The sequence below is a fragment of the Alnus glutinosa genome, chromosome 12 (assembly GCF_958979055.1).
Source record: "Alnus glutinosa chromosome 12, dhAlnGlut1.1, whole genome shotgun sequence".
NCBI classification, from domain to species: domain Eukaryota; kingdom Viridiplantae; phylum Streptophyta; class Magnoliopsida; order Fagales; family Betulaceae; genus Alnus; species Alnus glutinosa.
The window spans coordinates 2,392,546-2,415,090 of NC_084897.1; the positions used below are offsets into that span (position 1 = coordinate 2,392,546).

The 22,545-nt window shown below is 33.4% G+C and overlaps 1 protein-coding gene across 1 annotated transcript; it reads right to left on the reverse strand.

The window, feature by feature from the left end:
- Nucleotides 1–906: 906 nt before the first annotated feature.
- On the reverse strand, nt 907–8,062 carry LOC133851496 (uncharacterized). The gene is made up of 11 exons (XM_062287936.1): nt 7,868–8,062; nt 6,529–6,846; nt 6,087–6,376; nt 5,364–5,580; nt 5,014–5,239; nt 3,190–3,241; nt 2,857–3,145; nt 2,352–2,666; nt 1,926–2,215; nt 1,259–1,475; nt 907–1,140 (listed from the first exon to the last, which is right to left on the reverse strand). Exons 1-11 carry the CDS (start codon nt 8,060–8,062, stop codon nt 907–909), a joined length of 2,643 nt encoding a protein of 880 aa, XP_062143920.1.
- Between the last annotated feature and the right edge of the window lie 14,483 nt (nt 8,063–22,545).

The window sequence follows — 22,545 nt, forward strand, 5'->3', positions numbered from 1 at the left end:
ACATATCACGGAAATTCGGCTATATATGTACATGAATTAATTCTCTGTTCCATCGAATGCCCACACAAAATTTATGTACCTCCAATTTCGAGCTTGGATTCTACAAACCAGACAGCGCTAGCTCTAGCTATAGGCATCCCCAGTCATGTTGTGGCCGGTGGCAAACTCAAAAAATTAAAAAATCATATTTCTCATACTATTAACCTTGTTAGAATATATATTACGGGATTTAATGCATGTAGAGGAGAATATGGGGTTAATTCTGTTGTTTCTGTCAGATCACTGGAATGAAATAGAATTATAAAAAGTATTAATGTTATTGATATTCACACTCATTTCACATCAATTGACATGACTAATATTATAATTGAATAATATGAAAGACTACTCAAAACAAGTCATTTCGGCCGATATAAAATAGGTGCGAAGATAAGTAGCATTTATCCAATTTTGGAATTGTTTTTCGGAAATAAATAAAGTCATGTTGGACTTTGATTCATAGATCAAATCACTCTCTGCTGTATGCATTAATATAGAGTCAAAAGATCGAACCCTATGTGTGTTCAAGGGTTTGGGTTTATTACATCGAGAATGAGCCCTAACAGGCTTCTTATTCAGGGTTAAAAGCTAATATTACAAAACCCTAAACACACTTTGAGCAACTTAATTGTAATATTCATCATTATAAATCATTATAATAGTAGGCATATATAGTGTAAAATTGGAAATCTCCAACCCAAGCTTGATCGATCTATTACATCAACACCCCCAGTTCCCTGCTGTACGTGACACTAAAGGCACGTACAAATTCCTTCCAGCTGGTTGCAGGTCTGCTATACATTTATAAAGAGAAAGAAAGAGACGTCGGGGAAAAGAAATGTTGAAGAAGCAGCTAATTAATTATTACTAATTATCACAAACTTGTGGATTCTGTGTGCCCTCGCACGTCAGCTTTGCATTTGAGGATGAGGATGAAATGGATTTGTCATCCTCATCGCCCGCGTATTTTAAATTGATGTCCACCAGCTCAATGTCCTGGCAAGGCACCGATGAACTGCATTTGAGAGTCACTGCTACAGCCGTCGCCGAGGTGCCCCAGATGTTCTTGTAGTGAACGTCGCTAATCTTCACTTGTGATGGCTGTATATAATATTTTGTGATACACAAAATGAATTAGCCCAACAACAACCCAAATCAAATTTTAAATTTATATGTGTGTCTGTATATATATATATATATATATGTGTGTATGTATTACCTCACCCGAACCCGAACCATAGTTCTGATCTATAATAATGGGATTGTTAACATTTTCCATACTAATATCTTCAAAAGTGATGTCAGAAGCTTGGCTTGGATCTGATCCGGCCCAGGTTTTGATCCTCACACCGTACATGGTGCTTTTCAACGTGCATTTAGACACAGTAATTCCACTCACATCCAACTCATTTTTATACCTTCCAAGGCTGCCAACGCTGCAAAATATATATATACATATCAACAAAAAGCATTTAGAATTTGGTAGATAAATTTCAACACCAGTTACTAACAAAATATATATATATATATATATATATTAAGCTTTTAAAATAAGTCATGATTTAGTATGATCGATATTAGAGCAAATATACGTATATATTTATAGAGAAAACTTCACTTACCACTCTTGATCTTGTATCACTCTACCCTTAAACTTTAAAAAGTATCAATTTAGTGTATTAATCTTTCAATTTCTTTCAAATGTATATTCTTACATTTGATATCAGAGCACATATACGTGTGTGTGTATATATATATATATATATAAAATTCAAATATTTAGGCAAGAATATTTTTACAAATTCTATTAAATCTTGATCTAACACTTAAATCCTTACAAATTTTTTTCTTAAAACAATGAAGGGTATTTTATATATAATATATACCTAATGCCATGTCCAGGGCCACAGGTGACACCAGAGACGGTGAGCTGGGTTGTCCCTTCTCCGATGGAAACGCAATCATCTCCGGTTCCAAATTTGCTGTCATATACATCAATATTATTGGACTGGCTGATATGCAAGCCATCCGTGTTGGGGCTATCTTCCGGAGCAACCATACTGAGATCGTAGACCTTAACGCTTTCGCTTAATGTTAAATGCATGTGGAACGATTTGCTGTTTAGGGAATTGATCCCATGAATTTCCGAATCCTTCAGATGCATGAATGTAAGTGACTGCAAAAAGTTATCAAGGAATTAATCACACAATCATCATCTCGATTAATTAATTGTTAATTAGCATTAATTTCAAATTAATTGCTTAATTAATTTCAGAATTAAACAATTAAGTTGCATGCATGTAGGCGCTTACACTAGCGAGAAGCTGACAATTGCTGTTGCCTTTACAGTCATTGTACTTCCACGAAGCCTCACCTTGGCCATCGAAAGTTCCACCACCAGTAAGTTCAAAATTATTGATATATTCGAACAGAAACCAGTCAGGACCAGAATAATCACTAAGATCTGTTGTCGCTTTAATTGTTCCTTGAACTTCAAAAGTTATTGATGAGCCCTTGCATGGCCCTTTGAAAGTGACTGGCCCTGACACATATGTCCCATCCGGAATAAGAACCTTGACCGCACCACTGCTAGATTCACATGCATCAACCCATGTCTTCATGAATGCCTGCATCAAATCATCAACGTATATATATATATATGTAATTAATTAATATTCCCATAGATTGAATTTATGATACTATATATACATTGTGATGATCATAATTCATTCTAACAAACGATAACAAGGCGCATATATATATATATGGAAGCCAAACACAATTAATTTCAATTAATATTGTGTCCGAACCCATCACCTCTTGATTATTAGTTTCGCCATCTGCTTGAGCGCCATAGGAGTTAACATTGAAAACTGATTGATCACCGCCACCGCCACCGCCACCGCTACTGCCACCGCCACCGCCAGATTGACCCTGATAATCACTATCATCAGCCACACCATGGCTGCTGCCAAGACGGGATGTAGCTTCCGCCTCAAGCAAGAGCAAAGCTAAGCCGATGAAAAGAAATCTCTCTGCAATGCTCATGGTGGCCTTAAGCGATGGATTAGATCGATTTTTTAGTAATTCTTCTAGCTTGTTTAACCTGTCCAATACAAGCTCAAAGATTTCTTGATTTATAGAATAAACCTGGTTCTAGATGGTGACCTCCAATTTGTTAGCACTTGACTATCTTTAGCAGCTTCAAAAGATCATGATGAGAAGATCTAGATCGATATATATCTTCTAGAGATTAAGCTAATTAGTTTAAATTTCTTTATTTGTTATTGCATGGCTTACCCAATATTAGAAATTAGAAATTAGTTTGTCTACGTTGGTGCACGGCTTACCCAATATTAGTAATGTTTTGTCTCTACCCTAAATAGGAATCTCCGAGGTAACATGTAAATGTCCCTAATAGCCACAATTCACGACCAGAATTTGACTCACAAAGACCAATTCCCTTCAACAAATTGGAAGCCTGCGACGCTAGCTTGAGATAGGAGGACAGTACTTTTGGGTATCTCCTGGACCCTTGATCCGTCTGCGACTATACCGGTTATGCATAACCTCCAATTGATCGAAAAGATCGACAACAAAAAATGTAGAACGACAATTTTTGTTAATTAATCATATGACCATGTTTGTTAATTAACATTTTTATTTGACGTTTTCAAAACAAAAATATTAACAAACAGTTCAATTAAAACATAAAACATGCCTTTAAAGATATATTTTTTTAAAACTAGAAACAAAAAACAAAAAACACATGAACAAACACATGAACAAACTAAGTACATATCATGATTATGATTCAATTCTTCCTGATTACATACTGATATATATATATATATTCATGATTATTATATTGTAAAGCACAAGGAAGATCCATGAACCAATTAGGGATAAATGGCTAGAAGAACGGATCAAAGATGTGAAGGATAATGGAGCTAGAATTGCTCTTATAAAATATCCAATTAATAATCCTAAATTGCCCTCCAAGATATACACACATGTGTTTTGATAATAGCTTAATTTTACATATTTATATCATGCATTATTAGATAGCATTATCATATTTATTTTGGGTCAATTCATGCATTTTTTATATGGTTTTGAAATAATGTTCGATAATTTATTTTAGAGAAATGCTATATATATTCGTGTTTGTGCGTTTGTGTGTTAATTTTTGGATTTTTACTTACCCTCAGTAACATTTTATATACACTTCAAAGAACTATTTGCAACCTACTTAATTAGTGAAATCTCAACGACTAATTTTGCATTTTTTTTTTTCTATTAAAAGCTTCTATTTGATTGTGATCAATATAATCTTAGTTTGATTGATGATCTTGTGCATTAGTTGAAGATTAATCCACAACTGTATTGTGCGAGTCCTAGCTGTTGCTTCCGTTGGGTCGTCAATGGAATGAAATAGAAATTAATGTAAAAAAAATATTACTCAATCTTCTCATTCAATCTTGTAATTGTTTTTCGGAAATAAATAAAGTCCTTTTGGACGACGTTCGATCATGAATCATAGATCAATTACTCTTTGTGTACATTATAGAGTACGTAAAAGAGCCCTTCGTGAGTTTAATTAAGGGTTTGGCTTTATTATTACTACGAGAATATATGAGACGATCGAGCCCTACAGGCTTTTTTATTCTGGTTTAAAAGCTAATCTTAAAAACCCTAAAAATATATACTTGAAGGAGTTAATTTGTATTCGCGCGTCATTATATAAGGTATATATATATATAGTATAAATTGCAAGGGAGATGTCTCTGATCCGAAGAAGCTTCGAAATCTCCAGCCCTAGCTTCTATTACATCAACACCCATGCAGTTCCCTGCTGTACGTAGCGCACCAAAGAGGCTTACTTGTAGCACACATTCCTTCGCCGTATGCAAAACATTTATAAAGAGAAAAGAAATTATGTTGAAGAAGAACGACCTAATTATTGATCATTACAAGGTGGTGGAACCTGTTTGCCCTCGTACTTAATCTTTGCATTTTCGCATGAGGATGAAATGGATGTATCTTTCACATTATTTCCCTGGTATTTCAAATCGATGTCCACCATCTCAATGCCATTGCAAGGCACCTGTGAACTGCATACGATAGACACGGCCACGTTCGAAACCGTGGTGCCCCTAATGTTCTTGTAATGAATGTCGCTAATCTGTACTTTCGATGGCTGCATGCAAACAATGAAGCCGAACACAAATCAATTGCTAAGCCTGCTGTGAATTGTGACAGTAAGAAAGTTTGCAGATCGAAATAGTAAGATAGAAACTGATGATCATATGTGTATGTATTACCGCACTCTTATGCGAACCATATTTCTGATCGATAATAATGGGATTTTTAACAGAATCCATTATAATATCATCAAAAATTATGCCAGAAGCTCGGCTTGGAGGTGAGCCGGGCCAGGTTTTGATCCTCACACCGTTCGTGGTGTCTTTCAGGGTGCAATGAGACACAAAAATCCCACTCACATCCTGCTCGTGGGGATACTTGCCAAGGCTGCCAACACTGGCAATGTTATCAACACAAAAAGCATTTAGATTTAATTGGAGGATAAATCTCAAGAAAAGTACTAACAATATATATATATATATTCTACAAGTATTTTAATTGCTTTGTCTCAAAGTTTAGAGTTATTTTTATATTTTTATTTCTTTTTAAATCTCCAAGTATTATATTTGGAAAGTAGTCAAACTTAGCCTATATAAAGGCAAGTCTGTATTATTTTAAAATCAAGTTTTGAAGTATCAATTAAATATCAGTTTTTCAGAGTTATTTTTCTGTTTACTTATTTTGGACAATTAGAGTCTTTCTCTTCCTTATTTGTTATTTTCTCTTTTCTTAGATTCCCTTTTCAATCTTCAATTTTTAAAATAATTTTAGTTTTGACCGGCGTGATCACTTTGGATCAGGGTTTGTAAGAAAAAAAAAAATCAAGTGTTGATTTTTACTAATACATTATCCAGTTATATATAAGTCTACTAAATAGAATTACTTTTTATATATATATATACCTAATTCCATGTCCGGGGCCACAGTGGACATTGGTGACGGAGAGCTGGGTTGTCCCTTGTCCAATGGAAATGCAATCATCACCAGTTCCAATTGAGCTGCTGGATATATTGACAAGATTGGACCTGCTGACATGCATGCCATCCGTGTTCGGGCTATTTCCCGGAGCAATTACAGTGAAATTGTGGACCTTAATGTTTTCGCAGCCTGATACATGCGTGTGGAACGATTTGCTGTTTAGGGAAGTGATCCCATTAATTTGGCCATTCTTCACATTGGAAAAGCTAATTGACTGCGTGCACGCACAAAGTGATCAAGAAATCACACAATCATCTCGAATAATGTTAGCATTAATTAAAAGTGCTTTTTATTGTTACTAGTCAAACTCAAATATATACAGCAAAATAAAAAACTATGTAAATTAATGGTATATATGTTGCTTACAGTAGGGAGAAGCTGACAGTCGGCGTTTTGATGACAGTCATTGTACTTCCACACAGGTTCACCTTGGCCATCAAAAGTTCCTCCACCAGTAAGTATCAAACCATTGATGGATTGAAAAAGAAACCAGTCTTGAGAAGTATAATCACTAAGATCTGTTGTGGCTTTAATAGTTCCTTGAACTTCAACAGTTATTGGAGGTGAGCTCTTGCACGGCCCTGCGAAAGTGACTGGCCCTGACACATATGTCCCTTTGGGAAAAACAAGCTTAGCCGGACCACCACTAGATTTACATGCTGCAACCCACGCCTTCATAAATGCCTGCATCAAATCATCAACGTATTTACTACTGCTTAATTAATTAATTTGGAGTTATTTTGATACTTCTCCTCATATTAATTGGTTATCCCCTAACCTTTAATACTAATTTTAAATACTCAATTTTTATCACATTCTCATTAATTCCATGAGACGGTACCCATCAATTTTTAATTTTTTTTTTTAATTTTTTAATAAAGGCCGATATAAAAACTGATAAACATTGTCACATCAACCTAGTGAATTAAATAGGAGTTTAATTCCCATATTCCACTCTCATTTTATTAGGCTAATATGATAGTGTTCATTAACCCATGCCAATAGGATAAGAGTAGGATGCATTAGAGTGGAGCACTTAGAATTACTCTTTATGTAGTCCCATAGAGTCTTGGATATATATATATATATATATATATATATATATATATATATATAAACTGATCATATTGGAACTACATAATTTTACAATTAAGATTAAACTCCTCATTTCCAACCCTTACCAAAAAGATGGAAAAAAAAAAAATTGTAATTAGATTTTGACTTCAAGTGGCTGCAAAGACCAACCAAAAGAAAGTTGGTATGAGTTAGAGTACTCTAAATTTATGATAGTACCACAGATTGAGATTGTCATGTCAACCCAAAGAAATAATGCAATTGAAATTTAAAAGACGAAACCAGTGGTGGCCGGGGGCTTGAGGGCCGGCCCATACTAAAATTGTTTAAAACATCAATAATTCAAAAATTCAAAGACAATGTCCATATATTAACATTTAAGAATGTTTTATTTGAATAGTAATAAGAAGTGATTGATGTGATATAAAATTTAAGAATGTTTTATAGAAAAGTAAAAAAGTTTTGTTTTGTAGTGGTTTTTTTATTTGAATAGTAATAAAAAAATTATTGATGTAATGTAAAAAGTGTAAAAAAAATTAGAATGTTTTTTATTTGATTTTTTTGAGAGGAGTGAAATGGGAATTGGAAATTTTACAATGGGTTACCAAACATCCATTGTCTCTAAACTCACCTGATCATTATTAGTTTTACCATCTGCTTTAGCACCATAGGAATTAACATTGAAAACTGTTTGACCAGCTTTAGCTTCTTCGTCGTCAGCATCACCAAGGCCACGACGGCGGGATGTAGCTTCCGCCTCAAGCACGAGCAAAGCTAAGCCAAGGAAAATTAGAACAAATATTTCTGCAATGCTCATGATGGCCATGGCCTTGAGCTACAGCTAGCTGGTCTGACGCTTAGATTTTAATTTCCTTGTTGTTTTAGTTGTGAAAATTACAAGCTCAAAGATGTTTAATTTATAGTATACGCCTGCTAGCTTCTAGATATATATATATATATATATATATATATATATGTATATATATTTCATGAAGAGAAATTAGTTTCTTTATTTGTTATTTGTTATTGCATGCCTTGCCCAATATTAGAAATTAGTTTGTCTAACGTTAATTGGTGCATGGTTTACCTAAATTAGGATCTCCGAGGTAACATGCATGCTCGATCATATGCAACCAGAATTCCCACAAAGACCAATTCCCGTCGACAAATTGTAGGAAGCCCCAATGGCAAACACAACAAAAAAAATGTAGAACGTACGACAATTTAGTAGGACCATGTAATTTCAATTACATTGGGTAAATAATTAATCATATTCATGGTTAAGTATGTTTGTTAAAATTTCTAGCCTGTTTTAATATTGTCTTTTGTTTTCTGTTTTTAAAACAAAAATATTAACAAACAATAACTCAAAACGTACTCTCTTAAATAAAAACACTAAAACATGCATGCATGCATGCATTGTCCGATCCTGTCAGAACATCTGTCAAACTAAAAACCAAAAATACTTGGTGTAATTCCAAAACTCAATTTGTCATATATATATAATCAGGTCCCTAGATATATAAATGCTAAGTTTTCCAAGACTTTTCCCAAAAAAACTTGATTCCAAACTGATGTGTCGTTACGTTCTCCTGTGAGTATTGTTTTAGTAAATAAATGCATAAAATGTGACATCGATCAATTTGGAACCAAGTTTTTTATCAATTTGTTTTAGTAAATTATTAATGAAAAACCTAGCATTTCTCTTTCCGCTAATGTCGGATGCTTTGGTCAATTCAATCAAAGTTTTATAGTTGGAACTGGATGGAAGAGTATATATATAGAATGGTTTATTAGATGCTTTGTGGGGGCAATGCGTGCTTTTCTTGAGATAATTATTCAATGAATTGAGATATATTGGAAGAAATGTTCTTTTTACAATGAATTGAGTTAATTATACTACCAAAGTGAAAATATTAAGATAGTAATTCAGGGTATCCTATGATTTAATTTACAAACTAATTAATAAATCAATTAAGTCTATGGCTATATATATAGCAAATGTGTGTGTGTGTATATATATATATTCTATATAGAATATATATATTTCTATTTCCAAACCAACATATATATGATAATTCATCGTCATATATATACTTCTAATATTAGAGTTTTATTGTATTAAAAAGCACAAGGAAGGTCCATATGAACTCATTGGGCCGGATAAATGGCGAGAAGAACGGATCAAATATGTGAAGGGTACTGGCCGGAGGATTACTCCAATAAGACATCCAATCCTAAATTGCCCTCCAAGATACGCATGGATTATATATGATAATAGCTTAATTTTGCATATTTATATCATTATTAGATACCATTGTTAGATTATATTTGGATTATCTTGAAGTTAAAGATTTGATGAGAATTGTATTGTCTTTGATAAATATTAGATTAGATTAGATTACAATTTAATAAGGTGATTCAATATCATCAAATTCCTAAATTCAAGGTAATATAATTTAATCTCTGTCAAAGACAATACAATTCTCATCAAATCCCTAATTTCAGGGTAATCCAAATATACTCTAACATGTTAAATCAACACTTATCTAACATGTTAAATATACTTTAATACTTTAATCATGTATACTCTTCCTCACGTATTAAAGTATTAATCAATACTTTTATACGTGTGAGCTTAGGTGAGGCTCAATACGTGAAATATTTAATTGAAATGAGAGGTAAACGATAGAGTCAAGGTTCGAACTCAAGACATTTGGCTCTGATACCATGTTAAATTCCATTTATCCCAAAAGCTTAAGCCGATAGGAAGAGGTAAATTTAATCACTTAATCAATACTTTAACATAACAACCATGTTCATATATATTTATAATTTTGGGTTAATTCATGCACTTTTTATATGGTTTTGGAATAATGTTCAATAATTTATTTTGTGCTTAAAATGATTTTTAATGTGTGAATATGTTGTTTGTAGGACTTTGGAATTAATTCTAGCAAAAAAAATATTAAGAAAATCAAGTTTAATTTTATCAATACTGCACAAGTAGACCAATTAGAGTAAAACTATCGTATCTTTTGACTCTGATATTAGAAATATGAAGGCAAACTTGCTGGCATTCAAAATTTGATTTAAAGGTCTACAATTTTACATATCACAAAAAAATTCAATTAATGCTTACTAGATTAAAATGGAATGTCAATAGAAGCTTAAAAATATGGCTCAAAAATTTCGCTCGACCTTCGAGCAACATTCACTCGAGCAAACCTGTTTAATAAAGTTGTATTTGAGCAGGACTAGGACTCCTAAACTTATTTAAGGCTTTCAATAGGCCGAATTTTGATACTTGTGTGGTCTTAAAATAGTTTTAAGTTTTCTTATTCAAATTTTAGAGTTTCCTTTGGTGTAATTAATGGCTTGCTAGAAGCCTTGCTAAGGCAAGGGTGAAGCCCGACACTTCATTAATATGTTCTTAACCATCGTTATTGTTGGGAATAATCCCACTATGGCCCGGCCCATATTTAGGGTCGCGAGCCTGACAACCCATGTCTGTTCAAGCTGGAATTTGGGTCCAAGGCCCACCTGATATAAGCTAGCAATGACGGATATTTAGAAGTCCCAGGCAGCGTATTGCCCAAGAGGAACTCAATAGACCAGAAGACCGTTATGTGCGACCCCGATTATCACGGAAGCACGTACACCCCGCATTATCCCGTATACTTCGGAACCGCGCCTCGCCCCTAATAATTCAGGATTTATGTTAATCTCGGATTATCCTCTGTAAATCTCGCCTTGAGATTATTAAAAAAAGAGTCCCGATATGAAAGGCGGGCGGTTACGAGCTAAAGCCTGACCTTGGTGGCATTCCTAAGGTGGGAAAGGAGAAAGAGACAAAACCGTAAGGGTAAGAAGGTAATTAACACTCGACTTATAAATATGTCAGGACCTCAGGTATGAAACTAAGATTGCAATTTTATACACTTCCGTTCAATATACACTCAGTTATTGACTTAAGTATCAGATGGAGGAATGCCGGCTAATCTCCGGCGTATATATTCTCTTCACTTTGTTTGTCTTGCAGTGATCAGACGACGAAACCATCGAGAGGGGGTAAGCTGTCACAGCAATACCATATTGTTTTTAAGTTTATGTTTTTAATTAATTGATTTACTTCTTTAGAAAAAATAATTAACTATATATATATATATAATTCTTTGATTTAACGTAGATTCTAGGCTCTTTAAACACTTAGAATTCCCTACGTATTAATAGAAAAAAATGCTCCAGTGGTCCATTATGTACGTACTTTTATTCAATCATTCCCTAAAATTCAAAAGTTGCTAATTTACTCCCTAAGAGTAGAAACGTTATTAAATAAATCATTATGTCTATTTTTTGTAAATTTTGAAATGCTACCGTGTCATACCCAATCAAAAAAATGAAATATGGCCCATTTATAAAAAATATAAATATAAAAATACAAAATCAAAAAACAAAAACAAATGTTTTGGAGTGGTCAGCTAGACGACCCAAAAAAAAATAATATATATAAATATATATGAAGTTTTTTTAAATATATTTTTATTTTTTATTAAACGAGACACGTGTCGTATTTTGATTGTGTATGACATGGCATCACCGTTAAAAACTTAACGGCATTAACTATTCGATAACGGTTCTAACTATAAGAAGTAAATTGATAACTTTTAAACCTTATGAGGGCGATTTGATAAAACTCTATACCTAAGGTACCAACGGCTCATTTTTCCCCAAATCAATGCACTCATTTTGTTATGCCCAAAATCAAATGAATTCATGACTCTGCCTTTGGAAAAATCATTTCTTGTTCTTTTATTGTTAAATCATCATACTAAAATCATCATTTGAATGAGGTTTTTTTTTTTTAGTAATGTATGAATATTTTTAGCTGAGTTATAAAATAAGATTGTTAGAACTACCATTAAATATATGTGTTGTGTGTGGATCCTTAAGTCTTAGTTTTTTAATGATATTATTTTCTCCCAATTTAATTTACTTTCACCAATTAACCAAACACTCAACTCTCACTCTTTGTATATAGTTACCTTCCCGATTTTCTTCCATGGTTCCTTGCGCGCGGTTTCTTCCTTCTCCCCCTCCATTTGATCTTCCTCCTTCCTTCTGATTCTCTCAAACTGTGCTTCCCCCCCCCCCCAATTCTTCCAACTCACCAGCCCCGTCCCCCTAACTCAACACTTGTTCCTTCTCCACCGCAAACCACCCTCATTGCCCCTCCACCTGCCTTAGTCTCCCCCCTCCTTCCCCTTTCTTCCCTAGGCCCCTTGTCTCCCTTGAGCTAGGTCACCTCCCTAGTGGAGACTCCACTGGCGAATCCCCTTTTCCCACCCTTGTTGGGTGTTGCTTCATCCTCTCACTTATGACTTCCCGATCCTTTCCTCACAATTGTACCATCATTAGGGTTGTGCAGATCGGTCGTGTACTGCCACTAGCCGTCATCGCACTACCACCGAGCCGCCACAAATAAGTAACGTCCGGTAGGATGTACAATATTTCCCTACCGACGTTAGTTCAGATGGTAGGCAAAACAGAAAACCAGAAGTTAGTTTTCAAACCAACCCGAACTGATAAGGTGAGTCTGGTGTGACTTGCCATTGGTCTAGTATTTTCGTAAGGCTGGGTTTTTTTTTAAAAAAAAAATTATTAAATCAATGTATTTTTGTAATTTTATTAACATCTTAGAGGTATTTTGGAGATTTCACTTCCTCCGTTAACATTTAATGCTAAATTTAGACAGGATGGTTGACATTGCAAACTTCTCGAAGATGTTAATCCTAAATTGACAATTTTTAAAATTTAAAAATACGTATAATTGCAAAAGTGACAAAAGATTAGGGGTGGTAAGTGAAGTTTTTCAAAAACAATATTTGTCCACCCTACTCTATAAAATTAACAAGCTAGAATATTACCCAATGAAATTAAAAATGTATATGGCCAAGTTTTTATGAAAACTATGCACCTTTGTGACAAATTATGCACTATAAAAATTAAATAATGCTAACACATTTAATGAAATAAATTAGCCATGTTAATTACATGTGATCCATTGAGTTAGGTTAAACTAACTAAAGTGTGGATGTTATGGGGATCTTTAAACTAAGAAGATCCCTCTACTTGAGACAAAAAAAAAAAAAAAAAAAAAAAAAAAAAGAAAAAGAAAAAGAAAAAGAGGATGGTTTATCTATTTTATTTATTTATTCAATTCAACTCCTTTGGTTGGAGAGCCTTTAATTAATTTGTTAATCGCATCCATTTGTATATGGATACGTGTCACATTAGTTTATAAAGATGATTTTAGAGATAAAACTGTCACCCAAGTGAGGGCGAATGCTTGGTAAGCTTAAGAAGATCAAATTAAATTAAATTAAAAAATTAAAAAATTTTAAAAAATGGAGATTCTTATTCTTTAAGCAAACAGCTAGCTCAAAACAACAAGAAGATTCGGTCAACGTTAACGTTGGGGACAATTAGAAGAAGCGGATCAAGAAAAGCAGAGAGACCTTATATCATCGATGATGTAGTAAGAAAAACATAAAAGGTTTAGGCTTGATCCCTTTTTTTTGGGCATAAAATATATTTTGTCGAAAATTGCTTTTAAAAAATTTATTTTTTAGGTACACGTGTTTCGCTGAAAATATTTTTTAGTACTTAATTGGCGTGTATGAAAAAGCACAAATTTCTTTTTATATTTTTATTGAATCATATTTACAACATAAAAATTAAGTTATTAATCTATAATCTATAAGGTATCAATATATATATTAAGTTATTAATCTATAAAAGTTAATTTTTATTTACAACATTAAAATATTAATATTAAATAATTTTTGAAAAAAAAACTAATAATTTAAATTATGACAGTGGTCATGCGAGGTTCGATTGTGGCTTGGTAGTGGTTCAACTGTGGTTTGAGGTGGCTCAGTGGGAGTCTGGTGTTACCTGGTGGTGGTTCGGCTGTAACTCGATAGTGGTTCAAGATTGCTCGGAGGTGATTCGGGGGTGGCTTGACAGTGGCCCGACGATAGCTCGATAGTGGTCCGACAATGGTCTAGTGTTAGCTTAGTGGTGGTCCGGCAGTTTGAGAATAAGATTGAGCACTCAAACTTAAAAAATTATTAACGAAATTTCAAAATGAAAATATTTTTTCCAAACTAAAGAATTTTTTTGGTTAAACCGAAAATATTTTCGGTTTAACTATTATTTTATGTTGCACTAAACATAAAATATACAAATATATATATATATATATATATATATATATATATATATATATTTTTTTACACCGAAAAAAAAAAGCCTTAATATAACAAAGATCAAGTCAAACAAGTCAACCCCATTTGATATAACTGGTCAAACTAGTTAACCCGTCCGCTTAACCCGCAAGGGATAGATAAGAGTTGATGTAAGTGAGAAACATTTCCCAACTTTCATGACTAAATGTAGTACTGAATCTATTTCTGATTACAGGGGATCGAGACTACTAAAACTTACAGAATGGCATCTTGCCTTGTTCTATATGCATGTCATGGTATTCTTGGAGGATACAAACTAACAGTGTTTGTCTAAAGTTTATTACACTTAACGAAATGATGGCAGTGGTTTCCTGTTGCGATAGCACTCCACAATCGAAACACCACCATACATTAGCGCTGCTTGATGGCTGTCAATGGCTTCTTTTGTGTGAAAAACTGTAGTAGTAACAGATGGGAGTTGATGGTGATGGCCTTGATGAAGAGGGGGGGCCGGCCTTGGCTTTCGCACCAAGCACTCCTCCAGTAAGGCAAAAGCTTCACGTCCAACTGCCACAAGGTCAGTCGAAGCTGCCATTTCACCTAATTCTCTGTACTGAAAGAGTCTTGAGAATCTGTTAACCCAGCTGTGCTTACACAAAGGCTAATGAGAAACACCTTTTTATACATAATTTTCTTCTACTTTGCATTATTATGCAACATGGTGTTATTCATATTGTGATTGGCCGGAAAGAAAGTGAAGCATTGATTTGATCTGCTTTCGGTGCCTCTGCTTGTGCATAAAAAGCATCTCTCTCTCTCTTTGTCCAAGCTACAGAGTCAGCAGGGAACATATTTCTTCCTATCCATACAAATATTTGAGTGGCATGGTTATTCTACATAAAAAGCATGAGGATATATATGGCAGATGGACCAGTATGGTAGGGACAGGTGGCCGGAGAGAAGAATAGGGGATTAGGGATGCGAGGAATAATTGAGGAATATTCAAATAATATCCAATTTTTTGTGGATTTTTATTTGGACAGTACCAAGTTGTCTCTATCCAATCCCTTTTGTTGAAACAGTTTGGGATACTTATCCAAAAGATAAAAGGATAAGAACTCCCTCAACTTTGGATATATATATGGTAATGAATACGAAATATCAACTGACAGCTTGTAAAGTTCACGTTTCAATTAGCCTGAGTTATATTCAAAGTTGGTTATCATTTGCTATCAGATCCAACTATTAAATTAAGTATTAGCTTAAACACAATTCATTAAATATGAGATTGAGGGTCCGTTTAGGTTTGCGATTTCAAAAAGTGCGATTTAAAATAACGATTTTAAAATGTGCGATTTGAAAAAAGTGATTTTTAAAAACGCAGTTAAGCGTTTGGCAAAATCACAGTTTAGCCTTTAAAATCGCGAATTTACCTTTTAAAATTCTGCGTTTTCAAAAAAGCACCATCTTATCTGCGATTTGAAAAAGCAGATTTTCTGCGTTTTCAAATCGCAATTTTTAAAAATGCAGTTCCCAAACGATCTATGTTCTACGATTTGGTTTAAAATCGCACTTATTGTCTACGAAATCGCAATCCCAAACGCACCCTGAATGAGTTATGATTTTGTGGTCAAGTTATATATAAGCGTAATATTAAATTATTAAATACTAATAAATGAGTGGAGCCGACAAAAGATAAATGACTATTTTCGAGTAAGAGTCAGTAGAATTAGCCGCTATAAACGTTGATTGTGAAGCATGATTGTATGTTATGATCGTAAATATCCCATATGATTTAAATACAACTTTAATCATTAATTTGTATAAAAACTCTTGAACATCAATTTTTTTTTTTTTTTAACAAACCGGTTTTCAATAATTTATAGTTCCACATCAAAATCAAAGCTCCTGTGATCAGCTCAACAAAATCCATGTAGAGTTGATCTTGTGGGCTATGATTTTGACCATTTACATAATTACATGGTTTTGGAGGAATTTTGATTGTGATAGAGGTAATTAAGGACCCCCACCAAGCAAAGTCATAGATTAACAAAAGTGATTAATTTTGTTGTGCAAAATACTCCACAGGCAGGACTCTGCCTTTTTACTTGATGGGATCATTGGGATGTAGACTTGTAGTTCAGTTCACTTTACCCAAACCTCGATCAACGTCCAAGGTTATCCATAGAAAACAAAAATAATAATAATAATAATAATAATAATCAGGATTAATTAAGATCAAGGCATATCCAAACAATTAAGTTCATTGAATGTTGTGCAAGACTCAAGGGTGCCTGAGATGATTGACTAATAGACTAATAGACTAATTATCCATGTTTGTCGTCGCACAAAACCATATATAAAAGTAATTCTAAGATATTCTTTTATCTTATATTTGATAGAAGGATCGTGAAGGTATTATTTTGGTATAAAATATTTTTGATATTTTTTAACAATAGGTGAGGACGAAAATAATAATTAACGAAAATTATTTTTAATTTGACATAAAAATCTTTTTAAATTTTGAAAAACGATTTACAGTTTTAAATCGTTTTCTATGTTTAAACTTTTGAAAAAATTATAATTTAACCTCATAAACAACTAACCATTCTACGGATAGTCTCCCGAACTACCAATGCTTTGACTCTATTCTCCCAAACTACCAAAAAGTTTCAAAAGGTCAAATTTGACGAAAAATGCCTATAATACCCCTGCCACTTGTCATTTTTCAATTAAAAAAAAACTAAAAATATAATTAAAAAATTAAAAAAACTAAAATTTTATTTTTTATTTTTTCAATTGAGAATAATCTCAGTTGATTGAAATTTTATTTTACTTTTTTTTTAATCTTTTCTCGAAATAAAAATATGAACTCATTTTTTAAAAATAAAGAAATTAGATTTAATCATTTTAAAAAATTACTCTTTTTGTAATTTTTTTTAAAATAAATTATTAACAGAATTTTTGTCATAAGTGAGTCAACAAATCGCCATTTGAAACAAATTTTATTTAATAAATATTACATATTGAATCTATTGACTAATTTTAATAAAATCTTTATCCAACATTTGTGATCCAAATTACATTTTCATTCGATTTAATCAAGGTTTTTATAAAAGAGACTAAAAGAGTTATGCTTTTATATATCTAAAATTGTAGGGAAAAAAAACTCATATTATATTTGATATATACACCACATTATAAAAAAATTATATCATAAACATGGGGCATTACTTTTTTAGGATTTATTAATCAATAAATTCATACTGATTTATAACCTTGTCAATCCAACGACCTACAACAAAGAACTATGAAAGTGGACGACCAAGATGTTTCCCCCCCCCCCCAAAAAAAAATTGGTGTTTCGGGGTGGCTTGCAGGCGGCACCCACCCCCCAAACACTAATTTTATATATATATAAATTTTAGTTTTTTTATTTTTATTTTTAAAATTTATTGTTTTTAACAAATTTATTATTTTTTAATTGAAAAATGACACGTAGTAGTAGTATTATAGGCATTTTTCGTCAAATTGGACATTTTTAAGACTTTTTGGTAGTTTTGGGAGTCAAAGTCCAAGCGTCGGTAGTTCGGGGGGCTATCCGTAGAATGACTGGTAGTTTGGAGGGTTAAATTGTAATTTTTTCAAAAAAGTTTATTCTTGCACGCACATTTGTGGGAATTCGCCACCGCTGGGCACTGGAGTTTGTTGGTAATCCGACTCTACCGCCAAAGATCTCCGAATTTTGTTGGGTTAGGATTAACCTATATAGTCTTATATCTATGCTTCGACACGATCCGAACCCAACACGCGACATAATGGCATGTAATTTTTTACATGACTCGCAAATCGGACACGAACCCAATATAAAATTAGAGCGTTATTGTTGAGGAATTTGAGCTGTTTAATTAAATGGATCGGGTTATGATTGACCTATATAATCTTATGCTCATGCATTAACACGACTCGAATCCAACACACAAACATGAACTGCGATCCCTAGAAAAAAAAACTATAGAAAAGATCTCCAGTAATTTTTTTACACAATATCTAAACGAAAATCTAAGAATAAATTTAACTCATACCTCAATGCAACTCAAACCGACACGCAAATATTAATAGTCATATCTAAATGTCTTGTCCTCTCTTCGATGGTAAGCAATGAGAGAAACATGCATCTCTGTTTAAAATGATAAGGACCTTATCTGTTTCATACAGATTACATCTGGCTAGCTGAAGGCCATAAAACATGAATTGGCTCTGCATTTGTTTTTTTCCCTTCAGCGAATCTAGTCCACAATTAAAAGTTTTCAGTAGCAAACGAATCCTTAAACCTTTTCCTTCTCAGAAAAAGTCCGAACAGAACATGATTTGAACTGGATGGGAAGCACCTACGAAGAAAAACCCATAATCTTTATATATAATCAATTTGAAGCTAAATAATCATATAGGAATGAAGCACGATACATAAAATATTTAATTAAAATTGAAGGTAAATTATAGAGACAATGCTTTGTTCTAATATCATGTTAAATTATCTGTAACGATCTAGAAAAAAGCGTTAGCCACATCTATGTTATTACCCTAAAATGACTAGTTAATTTGAAGTTTTCCTTAGAATCATTTATAGAGCCTAATTTCACCTAGTAACTAGGCAATGTGAGACTTAACACTCATCTATTTCTTATAAACCACCTACTCTATGTGAATTATTTATCTCTTATCAATATGGGACCAGAGTGTTACATCATCAATTATTTCAAAATTAGCAAAGTCGAGAAATAATGAATTGTCATCATGTAGTTACTATTATAACATGTGCAAAGCTAAAAAGAGTACATGATCATGATTGAGCTCATTTGGCAGCGCTTTTTGTGGTAAAATTTTACTTTTTAGCAATAAAAGTAAAAAGTCTTAACGAACAACTTAACACTCTCACAAAACACTTAAAACTAAAAAAAAAAACTCTACTTACCACTTTTAATCTTTAATTACTTTTGTAATTATACTATTCAACTTTAAAAAGTATCAATTTAGCGTATCCAACTTTTAATTTTTTTCAATTTCACCAAACCCTTGCAATTTTCCATTAAATTATGTCAAAATTATCAAAATACAATTTTCTTTTTTTTTAAAAAAAAAATATAATATTTTTTCAAAGATTAAGACATGGGTATTTTGTAAATTTCGTTAAATCCTAACCGATGCCTAAATTTTTATAATTTTTTTTTCTTAAAAAAAAGAAAAAGAAAAAGATGGATAGTTTAAAAATTTTGACATTCATTTGTTAAGATTTAACAAAAAAAATATAAAAAATTGGTAAAATTGAAAAAAATTAAAACATAAATATACTATATTAACACATTTTAATATTTAAAAATATGATTATAAAAGTAACGAAAGACCAACGATGATAATTTATCATTTTCATAATTTATGTCACATAAGAAAAAGTAAAAAAGGCCTCCTAAAAAGTTTTGTGAAACGAACTTTGTACATGGTCTGCCGAAGCATGTTTATTCTATAGACGTTATAAGATCTACATATGTCCATATTTCCTGCCGGTACGATACTCGGTGACGGTGATGCACACTCCTTGGAACAGCCTGGCTGCCTGAGCGCTGTCCATGACTTCCTCCACCGGGAAGCTTTGAACGGCGCGATGATCGCCACCTGCAGGTTTCGGGCTCTTCTTCTTGGCTAGAATCGGCTCAAGAATGCCGAAACCTTCTCTCCCTATTTTCGCAAGATCAGGCTGAGGTGCCATTTTTAACAAACAACGTACGTACGACAGATTCTGTTACTTTTAGGTCAAGCTTTTGCTCATGAGTCATGGCCTCGATCACGGCTCCTGCCATTATATAGTCGGCGTTCAAACATCACAGATTCTTCTCTGGTGTCACTTTAGGGATTTGGAGATTCGTGCATATCTATTTATCTCAAACTTTTCTTAGATTCCCAATTTGGAATTGGACGGAAAGGAAATTAGCTTTTTAGATAGGATCGGAATTTTTCTTACAATCAGCCCCGGCCCCCTTACTTCTCTGTCACTGCCTGTTATACATTACCCATGCCTCTCTGTTATTGAGCCGGGCGGTGAAAGAGGGCAGGAGGGGGCCCACTCCCCTTAGCAACGTACTTGCTCAGACAAGGGAGCCTTTGTTTGGGCAGGAGGCCCTCTTTCACCTCCTCTATAATTTTCTTTGTCCACCTTCTTTAGACAAATAATTGTGGCAGTACACGATGTGGGTTGTAGTTTTTACACTTTATTTTTACATTTTCTAATATCATGGATATCAAAACATTTTAACTTTTTTTTTTCTTTTTTTTTATATCACATCATTAATTTTTTAACGAACCCTTTTATAAAGATGGATTGTAAAAATGATGTTTTATAACATCCAATAAAGAGTTGACATATCATTAAAAGACTAAAATGCATTAAGCATAAAAAGCACCCAATAGTTTATTTTTCAAAGAGACCAACTAGTTTTAAACCCACCACATGTTCAACCCACCTGCCGTCGGATTTCGTCGATGGCTACCGCCAAATTTGCGTCGGAACGTGGAGTGGCAAAAAAGGGCTAGATTTGGAACTGTTGCCTAGCATGCTGGCCGACCACGATCCAGACCCCAATCCTTGACCACTGGTGGAAACCCACGCACCCCGACCCACCGAACCCAATCCGACGAAGCCCGAGGTTAGATTCAATGGCAAAGAGAGATTTGGTAAGAGAAAGAGAGATCCGGCGAAGCCCAAGCCCGAGATCCAATGTCGCTTAAATCGGCATAGATCTGGCAGTTTTTGGCCAAACCGGCGTCACAAAATTCGGCCATATCTGGTTTTGGTGCTGTCGGGGTGGTTCGGCATTAGCAAAACCCGGCCAGATCTGGATTTGGTGTCGTCAGGGTAGTTCTTTGGTGGCTGTTGATCAGTGGTCCGGTGGATATTATGGTGATTGTCCACTAGAGATTGACGGAGATTTTTTTGCAAAAGGAAATAGAACCTGGTGATGTGGTCGTCTGTTTGGCAGAGGCAAGGGTCCGCCGAATATTAGAGAGAACAAAGATGAGTAGGGGATTGGGTGTTTTCATGTTTGTAGTATTTTTGTTGTAATTTTTGGTTTTTTTATGAGTTGTCAACTTATAATTAGATGCTGTAAAATGAGGGTCTTATAGCCCATCCTTATTGAAAGTATTCTCAATTTTTTATTATTATTCAAATAAAAAAAATCACTACATACAATTATTTTTTTTCTTCACTTTTTTATACAAATTATTTTTACTTTATATCACATCTATTACTTTTGACCAACTCAAAAATTCTTCCCCCGTTATTATGTTATGTTTTGTCACTTACCAAATATACCCAGTAAATATCCAAATCCGCCTTGATACATGTCTTCTTAATCATTAGACAGTGAATTGGTTTAAGTTGCTTTTGTTTTTCTCAAGAGTAATGCTAAAAATATATTTTTATTCTACAATTATTACACAATAATGATTTGATAGTTTTAATCAACTATTAAATTAGCCATTGTTATATAAAAAAAAAAATAAATAAAAAATAAAAAAGTTAATTAGTACTCTACCACATTAACATTGCACGACAAAAAAATAGCATGAGAAAAATATATACATATAAAAAAAGAAAAAAGCCCCCAAAACTAATAGTTGATTTTAAAATAGCTTCATGAATTTTGAAGTATGATAAAGTAACCTATCAAATTACCAAAGTGTACCAAAAATGCCACTATTTTATTATATTACTATAATACTCTTGTCACATGTCATATATTTATTTATTTTTTTATTTTTGAAAGGATGTCATATATTTCATTAAAACTAATAAAAATTAATTAATTAAAAATGGGGGTGGTTGGCCACCCCCATTTTGGCCGGTGAGGACAGATAATCCACCCCCAAAAGGTCAAAAAGAAAAATAAGAAGTTGGGGTTCGACCATCCCATACCGGTTGGAAGAGGTGGTCGAAACCACTCCAGGCCAAATAGGGGTGGTCACGCCACCCCAAGGCCCTTGTGAGTGGTTTTGGCTACCC